At 43.7% G+C, this 13,557-nt stretch overlaps 1 protein-coding gene across 2 annotated transcripts in view; it reads left to right on the top strand.

Annotated features, from left to right (window-relative positions):
• tbkbp1 (TBK1 binding protein 1) overlaps positions 1-13,219 on the top strand; it is a 37,259-nt gene extending 24,040 nt beyond the window's left edge. Inside the window, exons 5-10 of one of the 2 annotated variants that reach the window (XM_086140156.1) lie at positions 437-584; positions 2,638-2,840; positions 4,171-4,232; positions 9,038-9,153; positions 9,888-10,672; positions 12,056-13,219. In XM_086140156.1, the coding sequence (XP_085996282.1) occupies positions 437-584; positions 2,638-2,840; positions 4,171-4,232; positions 9,038-9,153; positions 9,888-10,672; positions 12,056-12,184 (1,443 nt within the window). In that variant the 3' untranslated portion in view covers positions 12,185-13,219. Of the gene's footprint in view, positions 1-436; positions 585-2,637; positions 2,841-4,167; positions 4,233-9,037; positions 9,154-9,887; positions 10,673-12,055 lie in introns of both variants that reach the window. The other variant, XM_086140155.1, reaches the window with a different exon arrangement.
• Positions 13,220-13,557: the final 338 nt, after the last annotated feature.

Raw genomic sequence — 13,557 nt, forward strand, 5'->3', positions numbered from 1 at the left:
ACTGTCGTTTTCAGGTGAAACCACCCGCACTTCAAAACCTGGTCAGCGGCCAATGAAAAGAGCCGAGCCCCGCCCACGTCCGGGACGTCCAGGGTCCGAGTGCTTCCGTCGAAACGAAATAAGACGTGGTCGCTTTAGACACGCTGCATTACACTTTAGAAAATCATTCTGCTCGGTTGCTAACATAGACTCAGATTTTGGATTCTGGTGCACAAGGACCTGTGCATTGTAGCCGTGACTTGTGGTGAGCAACGTGCAGCGGAATCAGGTCTGGACCAGGTCCTGGTTTTCACATGAGGCGGTCCAAGTTCACATTTACATCCGGCATTTCCGCAGAAATTCCGAGTCGACCGAAACCGGTAGCTTGACCGGAGAGGAGGCTCGTGTTTCTGCGGCTCAGCGAGGTGACGGCGGACGTGTCTGCGTGTGATTCCAGACCAACCTGGTGGAGAAGCACGTGGAGAGGATCCTGAACCTGGAGTCGGCCTTGCGGCAGAGGGACAGCTCCCTGCAGAAGCTCAACATGCAGCTGCACAGCAAAGACATGCAGTACCTGCAGCTGCACGCCGGCCCCGACGCCCACAGTGAGTGGCCCCGGCCATACGCAGACGATGTGATGCTGTGTTTACACATCCTGACATAAACTAGCCTCGTGTCATCTCTTCATATGTACGCGTATCTGCTGAAAACTGGCACTTTCACCGCCACGAGCTCGAGTCCAGTCCGGTCGGATTACGGCGCAGAATCACCGCACGGTTGTCCGATGACTGGACCACACGCTTTAAGATGATCTACGGAAACCCAGCACGCTTACGTGCTAATAGCTTTAATATTCCTAAAAGAAATAACCTCCGACATGGGGACTCGGAGAAGATGGAAACAGAATCACGACACGGAAAAAGGCGCCGACCGAACAATGAATAAGAAAAAAAAAACGAGGATTAATGAAGAGCGGGTCGGAGGGTCGTTTCATCCGCCAAATAAACGAGGAGTTATCCCTGCGGCTTTAACGGCTCCTTTTATGGCTTTTACGGGCTTCTCTACGAGAACATCATTCCTACTTTGTCTCCATTCCATCCTTAATACAGCTGTTAACTTTAATCAGACGGCGTCCTTCCAAAGGAACAAACCAAAACAAACCCCTGTATATTAATAGAAAATTGACATGTAGAATAAGTCGATTCATGGTGAGCCGTCGCTTTTAGTCGTTCTAACATTCGGTGAAAGCGGTGATTAATATCAGCCGTGTGGTATTTTCTTTAAAACTGAGTCACCCTCCTCGTCTTCGTCACCGCCGCCTTGAACTAGCTCCAGGCCGTCTGTCCGGGAGACGTTACGATTCAAGTCCGTCCGCCATTTTGGTTCCAGCCCACTCGACCGTCCAAGCGCCTGGGCCGGTCACATGACCAAGGGCAGGCAGCCGATTGGACGAGAGACAGGAAGAGGCGGGCGCGTGCGATACAAGAAGGCTGCCGGACCGACGGCGATCCCAGGAAGCGGAAGGGAAAACACCAAAGAGCGGAAGCCAAGACAGGAAGTAACTCACAAAAGGAACTTTCCCAGTAAATGGACCTTCAAAATTAAAACCTCGAAAACTGAGAAGATGAAACAAGGAAGTGACATCAGAACAGGAAGACTTCAACGCAGAGGAGGAACGGGAGACGAGATCGGAAAAAGCGGAACGGACGTAAACAGAGTTGAGGACGGTCGGGGGATTAAAACGCAAAAACACCAACTTTAAATCGGAAGTTGTAAATGAAGCCTTTCATACTGAAACTCGCTCATCGCCGATTGTTAGCATCTTTCACGCTAGCCTGCAAGTGGTCACCTCAAGCAACAGCAGCAAACCGTCAAATCCAGAAGCTTGACTGACGAGCATCAACTAAGATGTTTTTCAGAGACACGAGGCGTGGACTTTTTGCCGTCACGCGACCGTTTGACCCACGAAGCAGCGTTTAAAGACAGTCTGACGCACCGCCCGCCGTTAGCTAGTCCTGAGAAAATCTGGGAAAAACCTGTGCGTGTTGTGGACTCGCCCGTGAAGATACGGAGAAGCGGTTGTCGTGACGTTCGGTGACGGAGAGCTTCATCCGTGAGAAGGCGGGAGACGTTTACCGAGATTTGGCGCGGCAGACGGCGGGAATGTTGACGGTCGAGGCGTCGGAAGAGTCGTTCAAAGACGGTTGAGGACGGTTTGAGGATTCACTTCATCCATAAATGGAGTTTAGACATAAAGTGTGGCAAAGTGTGCATTTAGCGAGTCATTTTAGCATTAAGTGTCGCCAGTATACATCGAATGAAAAACGCTGCCGGCATCTTCGAGGTAAATCCACTCAATAAAACCAACTTATTTCTTTTCGTCCTCTTATGATGTGTTATTATGATTTAATGCATTACTCGTTTTTTATAAAGTACATTGTTCTCATGTAAGAACCTTGGGGCTGGAACGCATTAATAGCGTTTCAATCCATTTCATTTAGGAAATTTGACAGACGAGGTCAAAGGTCAAAAGTTCCACCGCGTTCATCCACCGACGTCCAGCCGTTTGCAGGGGGATTTAGCGCCCCCTTGTGGACAAACGGGTGAACTGCGCCTTCACCCACCACACCCATTGACCTCGCGCCGTTTTCCCGGCAGTGCTGGACTGTCCGGCTCTGACCCTGCAGAGCTCCCGCAGCCTGGACACCCTGTCGGACCTGAAGGTGCAGCGCCTGGAGGCGGAGCTGGAGGGGGCGCGGCACGAGGCCCAGGGGGCGTGTCAGCGGGAGGAGGAGCTGAAGGTGGAGTGCGAGCGGCTGAAGGAGGACGTGAGGCAGCTGCAGGGCAGCCAGAGGGACAGGGTGAGCGCTCGGCATGCTGCAACGCACCGCTACGTCTAAAGCTACATTCTGCAATTTTTCTCTAACTTTACCTACATTTCGGCTTTCATTCCTTCCGTGAACAACACGGGACGATTTGGAGCCAATAATGCATTCGTTTATCGGGAATAAAACAATTATAAGGAGGTAACATATAATAATAATATTTAGAAAAATGCTTCACGGCAGTAGGCAATGAAGTGGAAGTTTATTGTCTGCTACACCTGTGATTAATAAAATAATAACTAAATAAGCCAACTACCAAGTATGAAACTAATCATCATGTAATAATAAACTAATTATCAGATAAAAAAAAATCATAATCTAAGTAATCTAATAATAACCTTATTGTCAGATGATAATGATAACTTAAATGTATAACAATAAACAAATTATCACCACACAATAATTAATCAATAAAGAAATTAACAATAAACTAACAGGTAATAGTAACCTAATAATCGGGTAGCAATGAACTAATAATCAGGTAATAATTATCTAATGGTGAAATAGTAAAGTAATTATTAGGTTAATAATGAACTGATAATCAGGTTATATTAAACTAATCATCAGGTAATAATAACTGATCAGGTTAATAATAGACTAATTATAAAGTGAAAAAAATTTTCAGGTTCATGATAAACTGATGGTCTGGTAAATAAAAAAAACATGATCAGCTAATAATAAACCAATAATAAACCAATAATAAACAGATAATCAGGCAATAACAAACTAATTGTTACGTAATAATGAACAATAATCAGATAATAATATACAAATAATAAGTTAATAATACACCGACAAGAAGTTCATAATAACCAAATTGTCACGTTAAAAAAAGTTTTTCAGGTAACAGTAATCTAATTTTAGGTACGAATAAACCATTAACCAGGTCATAGTGAACTAGTAATCAGGTTGTAATTAATCAATTATCAGGTACTTTTTGACTATTTTTAATATATATCCTCAGTGATTTCTTCCTTTCTTCAATTTCAGGATGTAAAGGGGATGTGAATAAATAGTAAATTATTTTCAGGTTGTTTCATTTTCAATGTCTTCTTGCCCCAAAAAAACATTAAAAAAAAAAATCATTTATTTCACGGCCTTTAATTTTCCAATTGAAATGAAAATGTCAAGTTTTATTTTCTATTAAACAGCGTGACTCACCTCCCTCCTGCTCGGTGGGAAACCACAGAAGCAATTTCAAAATAAAAACCGTGAAAACATGAAGCCACAGATACACACACACACACACACACACACACACACACACACACACACGGTCATCTCATTTCCTACTTTTCACCAGCAGGAAATGGCGTCTCCATGCAAACAGTGTGATGTGGAGTGGATAAAGAAGGTGGGGGATGAGCAGTAAGTGACCGCCGAGGGTGGGAGTGGGGGTCAGGAAACACACACACACACACACACACACACACACACACACACACACATATATACAATCTCCGACTTACAGTGACACACTGATATAGAAACCAAAACTCAGGTGTGTTCACAAGCTGCACATAAACAAACACATGCACGCACACACACACACACACACACACACACACACACACACACACACACACACACACACACACACACACACACACACACACACACACACACACACACACACACACAGTGGGTAAAGGATGAAACCCCATGTGAAGCCTGTTCAGCTCATTACAAGAACTCTCACCTACTGCAATGTTGTGTTGTGCCTTTATTCCTTTATTCAAACACACATACACACACACACACACACACACACACACACACACACACACACACACTCATCACAGTGCCTTCTTGTAACCTGGATGGTTTGCAGGAAAAAGGTTGACAACTTTTCTTCGACAGAGTCAATAACACGCCTAATTTCAGAGCTGTAAATTTCATATTTATATTTTGACCGATTGATTTTTCATTTAAAAATTGTACAAAAATCCTGCAGAACACACACACACACACACACACACACACACACACACACACACACACACACACACACACACACATTCCTAACACTCACCTCCTGCAAATACTGTTGCAAATGAATAAATAAATAAACAGATAGATAAAAATGAAAATGGGTAATAAAATAGATAATGATAAATAAATAAATGAAAGAAATTAAAAAGACAAAAAAATAAAGAAAGACTAAAGAATAAATCATAAATAAATCAATTACAACGAACTTATTGTTTTTTTTCCAGTCAAATACGTCATATTTCTGTCTATTTCTTCCAGAAAAGACAACACACACACACACACACACACACACACACCGTGCACTAGATGATCAAATAAATAAGAAAGACTATTTTGTCGATTTTGATCAAAAACCAATCAAAGCTAAAGCGCGGCGCTGAGACGGCGTACTTTGTCAAGTCTGAATACATGCGACCTTCGTTGCAAATAAATACATTTCATTACTTTAAAAAAAAAATTTGTTTTTTTTTCTGATGAAAATATGAATATTTTGATGATCACATGACCCGCCCCCCCGCCCGCTGCCAGCAGAGGACGCCACCTGCGCTTCTCTCAGCAGGACCGCCAGCATTCATGGATTTAAATAGAAATAAAAAGATGCAAAACATTTGACTCTTTCACAAAAACGTCAACAACCATTTTAAAAACCTGTTAAAGGAAAGCGGATATCTTTCAAATGTTCAGTGAACACACACACACACACACACACACACAACATGGCCTTTTTTGTGAATATGCATACACAGCAAATTCTGTCTTACACAATATGGTCCAAAGTGTTTGTGTGTGTGAGTGTGTGTGTGTGTTTGTGTGTGTTTGTTCAAAGCTACTTGCCGAGAGCAGCAACGCGGTCACATGATGACCCTTGTGGTCGAGGCGCAAAACACAGATCTCAAGGTGTGAAAAGCTGCCTGTGTAATCTGATGGCCAGTTTGACACTCAACGGACACACACACACACACACACACACACACACACACACACACACACTTCATCATTGACTCTGCAGAAACCTAAGGTTATGTTTTTTTCCCCTCAAACGCTTCATATTTCTGTCTATTTCTTCCGGAAATGACAAAACACACTGTTACACACACACACACACACACCGTGACACAAAACACAAACACACACACGCACGCTGTGCTATTACACACTCATAATATCTGTTATATTTATGGACACAGAAGAACAGCTCAGATCTGTCAGGCAGCTTTGATCGGGTGAAAGGTCACGTGTCAGCCACACGCGCGCACACACACACACACACAAACACACACACACACTTTCCTTCATCCCCCAAGTACGCAAGCACACACGCACATAAACATGCGCATACACACACGCGTGCAAGAGTACTGCAATCAAAAAAAAAAATGTGGATAAAGATATTACACAAACATATTTCAGGATACTCGCACTCCTACACACACACACTCACACACACACACACACATACATACACATAGGTGCACAGCAGTCAAAAAACAGTCAATGGATTAAAATATAGAATTACACTGAAAAACACACAAAAACACACACACTCAAACTCCTACACACACTTTGTTCAGTAGTACAAATTACCTAAATTCATTTAAATATTATAGACGAGATACACACACTTCTCATCTCCCACGCACGCACTAGCAGACACACACACACACACACACACACACACAGATACACGACTTTTATCATTGACTCTTGAAACAGGAAAGTGGTCTAAAAAAAAATCAATGGATTGAACAATCACACAAATAGATTTAAAAAGTCATATTAATATTATTTCCCCCCCCCCCCCCCCACACACACACATGTGCGCACAGATTATAATTCAACATCTAATCTGGTTCTCACCTTTTGTGAAGTGATGTTTCTGCTGACACTTCCGCTTCTTATTTTTTCAATTTCAGGGAAATTCATCCTTAAGATTGATTTTAAAATATTGTTTAAAGTATAAAACTTTAAAATATTAACTCAAATTTTTATTCTTTTTTTTTAGCCTGACCTGACCCGGTGAGCCATGTAACCGATGCAAGGATTAAATCAGATTAATCTGGATTAAACCTAAAGACCCATTCAAAGGTCAACTTCAGGTCACTTTTTCAGACAAAAAGTGACCTGAGGGCGGCGAGGGGGCGGAGCCAAACAAGCTCCGCCCACTTTTTCCTGTAAGTGACATAGATCGCTGGAATTTTCCTAAAAGCTGTTTACGCAGGGTTTATCTTTAAATTTTACAGTCAGTGATTCATATGGGGGGGGGGGGGGGGTCGACCCCCTCCCGCACACACACACACACACACACACACACACACACACACACACACACACATGCACGATTGCACGCATGCACAAACACACACGAGTGAAACCAAGCGGGTGGCTGGATGATTCAGTCGTGGGATTCTTTGAAATGGGCTGTTTCAGAGAAACAGATAGTAGTAAAGCAGTAATAAATAAAAAGTAATAAAATAAGTCAATATAGTTTTTATTCCCTCGGAGGTTCCTGTCGTCTACAGGCGAACCAGTCGATCAATCGTCGATCGATCAGGCTGGAGAATCGATTGGTGCAAAGAAACCCGATCCGTTATCTTTAATATGACGACGTCTGAGAAGGAAACTTATCTATTGTATTCAATTTAATTTAGTTTCATTTACATCAACTGTATTTTATTTTTTTATCTCATTTGAATCTAATTTAATATTGTTTTAATTTATTTTATCGAGCCATAGTTTTTCTCTTTATGCTCAAATGTAATTTTATTTAACTGCATTTTATTTTAATCTTAATTTTTTCATTTTCTTTGAATTAACTTGAATTTGATATGGTTTCATGCATTATATTTCATCCTATTTCATAATTCCTTTTTCATATTATTTTGAGCTTATTTAAATAAATATTGTTTTATTGTATTTGATTTAATTCAATTATTTTATATTTAATCTTATCTGATTTTGATTTCATTTCATTTCAAACTCATTTTATTTTTTCATCTTATTTGTATTTAATTCAGTTTTATGTCATTTTTTTCATATTTTATATTCATTTCATTACATTTAATTGTATATAACTTTTATCTTATTTAACTTTTCCGTCTTTTGATTTAATTTTTATTTCAGTTTTATTTCTCGTCACTATTCTATATTTTATCTTATCTTAATTTAATGATGCTAGTTTATTTCCGGCTGACGCTGTAGTGAAAACTTGCATTCGTCCACATTTAGGTCAAAATTTTGATAGGCCGAGGTGTTGAATACAAGTGTGTTTCAATCTTCCACCATCTGAAGGGAGGCGAGGAAGAGCACGTCTCTCCTCCTCCAACGCTCAGCTCACCGCCTTTTTATTATTTTTAGCACATTCTTACATTTCTTATTGATTCTGGTGATAAATATATAGATAAACATATATGGTATATATAATGCTCCGGTTTCCACTCATTATTCAGGTTTTTCATACTCAAACTTCTAAACTATTCAACTTTTATTTCATTGATTTCTTTTATTTATTATATCTCCTTTATTGATTTAAAAAAAGTCAATTATTTGCTTGTGTATGTTTTTGATTTATAATTTCTCTTTTTTTCATTAAATCAAAGTAACAAATCTTAACGTCACCGTTTGCCGATTAAAGGATCATCCCTGTGTGTGTGTGTGTGTGTGTGTGTGTGTATGGTGATCTGAATTTAATCAAGTGATATAAAGAGCTGTGGCGTTTGTGACTCTCAATGACTGATGACATTGTCAGAAAAATAAAAAAAATTGCAAATTTTTTTTTAAATACATTTTCTTTAAATAAAATTCCCTTTAAATATGATTTCTAGCATTTTTTCCCTCATTTTCTAACTTTTCTACTAGTAAGCCATACACTACTAAATGCTTTTTTTTTCTTCATTGTATTTAATTTTATTGACAATGGCACTTCCTACACACTACTGTGATTTTTTTTTAATTTTTTTTATTATTGTGGCTTTTTTTTTTAAGCAGATACTTCTTTCACCATTTAAAAATGATGAAATTAAATATGCAGGGTTCATCTTGACCTCCATGTCGTGCCTCAGATTCACAGAAACGCAGTTTATTTACCGGAAAAAGCGCAGGTTCCGCTGTCATTTAACCGTCAAAGAACCCAAAATGAATAATGGCGTTTCCCTGACGGCATCATCTCTCCCCCGTCCGTCCAGGGTGAACCTGGCGCTGGCCTACACCGAGCTGACGGAGGAGCTGGGACGCCTGCAGGCTCTGAGCGCCAAGCAGACGGAGATCCTGAGGAAAGCCTCGCAGGAGCAGGCCAGTCCAGGTGGGTGAGTCAAGCCCCGCCCCCAGGCCACTGCCCCCGCCCCTTACCCCGCCCCCAGGCTCCTGGCCCCGCCCCTCAATCCCGAGATGGGCGGGTTCAGAAAAGGGAAGCTGGCCCAGCAGCATGATGCTGGGAGTTGTAGTTTTTTGTTTCTTTTTTTTTTTTTTTTTGTAGTTTTTCTGCTTTTTCTGGCGTTTCACAGAAAAAGCGACTTGAGTCTTAACGCTAAAGCCCGCATGCACGCGTCCCCGTTTACGTGAGCACTTCTCGCTTTTTTGTTTTTGAACATTGCGGCCCCCCCACCCCCACATGTCCTCCTCTCGCACCTCGGCCATCGTCGGCGTTTCCTTTTCGAAATGGGAAGTGGTGAGCGGCGGGGGCGAGGCGCCGTTATATATTCACCCTCTATGAATAAATAGGGGAAAGATACTGAGCGAGCTTCACTCAACAGGAAAAAGAATAAATAAAATAAAAATAAAAAAAAAAATCTATGAAAAGCAAACCAAGAAAGGTTAAGCGCACAGAAAAACAGCAGATGCAAAAAAAATTAAAATTACTCAGATCCTGTCATTCAGCAGAAAGTGAAAGTTTGCCCTTTTAGCAGGGCAAGTGTTAAACGGTTCTTTTTGTAATTATATGTTTATGAAGTGTCACTACTTTGTGAGTTTAGCATCACAAACCCGGCGGCGTGTTTTTCCGCGAGGTTGAACCGGTGTGATCTGTCTCCCCTCCAGTCCAGCGTCACTCCCCCATCCAGCACCAGCGCCACTCGCCGGTGTCCCAGCGCCACTCGCCCATCTCGCAGCGCCACTCGCCGGCGCCCCCGCCGCCGCCGCACCACTCGCCCCTGCAGCAGCGCCGCTCGCCGGTGCTGCAGCGCCTCTCCCCGGACACGCACCGCCGCTCGCCGCTGCTGGACGTCAACGACGGCCCCGCCTCCTACTCCTGTCGGCCGCCCACCCAGCACCTGCGCGCCAGCTTCCAGGGCCGCCGCAGCTACTCCGAGGTCGCCGACCCCTCGGCCTATCAGTGTCCGCCTCGCTTCTCGCTGGACCCCGTGTCCACGCTGCCCAAGCCCCGCCCCTTCGTCGACGGCTACTCCAAACAACCGCCGTCCCCTCACGGCGGACCCCAGCACCGAGGCTCCCCGAGCGCCCACCAAGCGGCGGTGGGAGGAGGGGACGGCGGCGGCCTGGGCGAGGGCTCCATGCGCCTGGCGCGCGAGATGCCGTTCCCGCTGTCCGAAGTGGCGCACCTGCACTTCGAACCGGCGCCGCCTTCCGCGCCGGCGCCGCAGCCGCCGCAGTCGTCGGAGGACGAAGAGGAATGGACCTGCCCACATCCCATCAGCCCGCCCAGGACGCTGGGCGTGATCTCCGCCGCGCTGCCCGGCGCCGTCATGCGAGGCCCGGCGTCCTGCTCCGCATTCCCCATCCCGCAGAGGCCCAACACCCTCAGCTGCCACCCGCAGCCCGGGTACATGGCTACTGAGCACGCTCAGTCCTGGCCCTCCATCAACGTGAGTCTGAACCCCGAACCTTCCTGGAATTTTGAGGTTGTTTTTTCGGGGAAACTCATTCGAATCGCGATTTTAGACAAACTCCAGAAATCCACTTTAACTCCCCGAATCTCGATTTAATTTCTCGCTTTCCGAATCTGCTCATTTTTGGAAAAATACAAAAACGTTGAACGAATTTTCCATTTTTTTTTTTTACATTGCCACATGTAATTCTCATTGATGACACTACACTTCCAGCTAAAACCTTCATAATCAATACAAAAAAATTTACATGTGCAGCACAAGCACAGAATTTTAACTTTTTACATATATACTGCTCAAAAAAATAAAGGGAACACTTGAACAACACAATGTAACTCCAAGTCAATCACACTTGTGTGAAATCATAGTGTCCACTCAGGAAGCAACACAGATTCATTTGGACTTGTTTTAAGGACATTACATCAAAGTTGGATCAGCCTGGAGTTTGTTTTTACACTTTAATTTTGAGTGTGATTCCTAATCCAGACCTCCATGGGTTGATACAATTGATTTCCATTGATCATTTTTGTGTGATTTTGTTGTCAGCACATTCAACTGTGTAAAGTATTTCATAAGAATATTTCATTCATTTAGATCTAGGATGGGTTTTTTAAGTGTTCCCTTTATTTTTTTGAGCAGTGTATTTCTTTTTCTTTTAACAATATCAGTTTTCCTTCCATTCCGATTTACGTGAGTGTTGCGTTCACTTTCACTTTCGTCCGCCTTCAGGTGTAGCGGGAGCTGACAAACTCCCCCCCCTCCCCCCCCGCGGCCCCACATCCCACACCGCCGGCGCCGAGCGGCTTCCCCCGCCATTCTGAGCCTTCGCGCGAAAAAGCAAAACAAAGCCCTCTCTCTTTGTGACTGTTCGCTTTCGGTTTCGATTGACGCCTCGAACCTCGGCGAAGCCAGAGTCCAGCGCTAGAACTAGAAACTGCTCTGCGGCCGATAAAACCCAGAGTCGTCCCAGAGCGGAGCGCGGGAACGGCGTCCTCGTTTGAGGACGTAAAGTTGCCTCGATAAAAATTGACGAAATCGTTTGGATATTTATAAATATGTATATCAGCAAAGGCAAGGATGGAAATGATAAAGAAAAAGCAAGTTTCCAAGCAACTTGGTCCCGCCCCTTTTTGGACCTGGTCACTGATTGGCTGACAGCCTCTGCTCCCAGCCAATTAGGATGGCAGATCACGAACCGCCAAAACTATCTCGCTGTGGGACCGGGTTGCATAAGTGTGAAGCTCTTTTCTTTTTTAAACGCCTCCCACTGCATGACTAATCTGGCCCAGCAGTGTGTGTGTGTGTTCGAGAGTTTAACGTGTGTGCGTGTGTGTGTGTGTGTGTGTGTGTGTGTGTTTGTAGCTTTGGATGGAGACCGAAGAGAGCGACATGAGGAGCTGCCCGCTGTGTCAGCTGATCTTCCCCGTCGGTTACCCCGACGACGCCCTCATCAAGCACATCGACTCCCACCTGGAGAACAGCAAGATCTGATCGCCATGGCAACCAGCCTGCACACACTTCATATATATATGACACACACACAAATATATATATATATACATATATATATATATATATGTAATGACATAAGAGGTTCCATGGAGTGTTGGAAGTTGCAGCGAAACAGGAATTTGACATGTTTTACAGAGCTAACCTGTTAGCCACAGGCGCTAACTCCCGCATAGGGGTGCAAAAAAAAGCCTGCTTTTTTTTTTTATTTAATTTTTTTTTTTAATCAAAGCCTCCTCGTCTCTCGCGCGCAGTGTGATCCACGTTTATTTAGCGCGCCCGGGCGTCAGCGTGGAGGGGGGTTGGGGGTTCTGCATGAGGCTTCTTTCGGATAGTTGTAGTTTCACCGCGTCGCTTTGGAACCCAAACCCTCCGTCCCGCTTCGGAGGACGAGACGCTCGCGTCGCGTGGGTTTTCTATTCCTGAAAAAAAAAAACACACATTCCAGTCTGGTGTCTCCTCGCTGCGGGGGAACACACACACACACACACACACACACACAGGTGTGAGGGCGGCGGTTGTGTGGGCGGTCAGGCCTTCAGGCTCAGAGGACACCTTTACGCTTGTTAGCCTGTTTTAAAAAACAAAACAAAAAAAGTATCTTAGCACTTTAAGTGATTATAGCCTATAGAGCGTATCTGTTTTCAATCCTCATATATATATATAAAAACGACGCGCACACATATATATATGTATATATACATATATATGTTCCATGTATAATTTACTATTTATATTGTCAATCTGTTCAGCAAAAAAAAAAGATATATTTTTGCAGACGTTAGCGCACCACGCCTCGGTCCCGTCACGCCACAAGTGGGCGGGGCCAGTCCGGCCCACTCGTCCTCCATGTTGTAACCCGGGACGGCTCCCGAAATTCCGATGTCACCCCCACCCGCTCCGCCGCCACGACAGGAAAATAAAAACAACCCGCTGCATGAGACACTCCAGCTTTTTAAAACCTCGCCGTGTTTTTCTAACCCCCGGGATGACGACGCTCTCTCTGCAGGGTTTTGTGTAAAAAAGAAAAATAAATAAAACAAATAAATATAAAAACTAAAAAAAAAAAAAAAAAAAAAAAAAAAAAATGGAACAACTTCTTTTGATACACGACTTTCGGTTTTTATCGTCGAAGATCTCCACATCGGATCGGACTGTTTTTTTTTTCCTTTTTAAATGTGAAAAAAAACAAGAAAAAGTTACTCTGATGTCAGCTAATCTGAGGCTTTCGGTTGGGACGTCCCCCTGCTTTACACACACACACACACACACACACACGCACGGTTACCGAGGAGAACGTCTGGGGTTGGACGAGCAAAGTGGGATGAAACCGGATGTGGCTTCAAACCGGTTTT

This window comes from Fistularia commersonii, chromosome 32 (assembly GCF_037954325.1).
Source record: "Fistularia commersonii isolate RoL2024-O1a breed Wild chromosome 32, RoL_Fcom_v1.0, whole genome shotgun sequence".
Classification (NCBI taxonomy): Eukaryota; Metazoa; Chordata; class Actinopteri; order Syngnathiformes; family Fistulariidae; genus Fistularia; species Fistularia commersonii.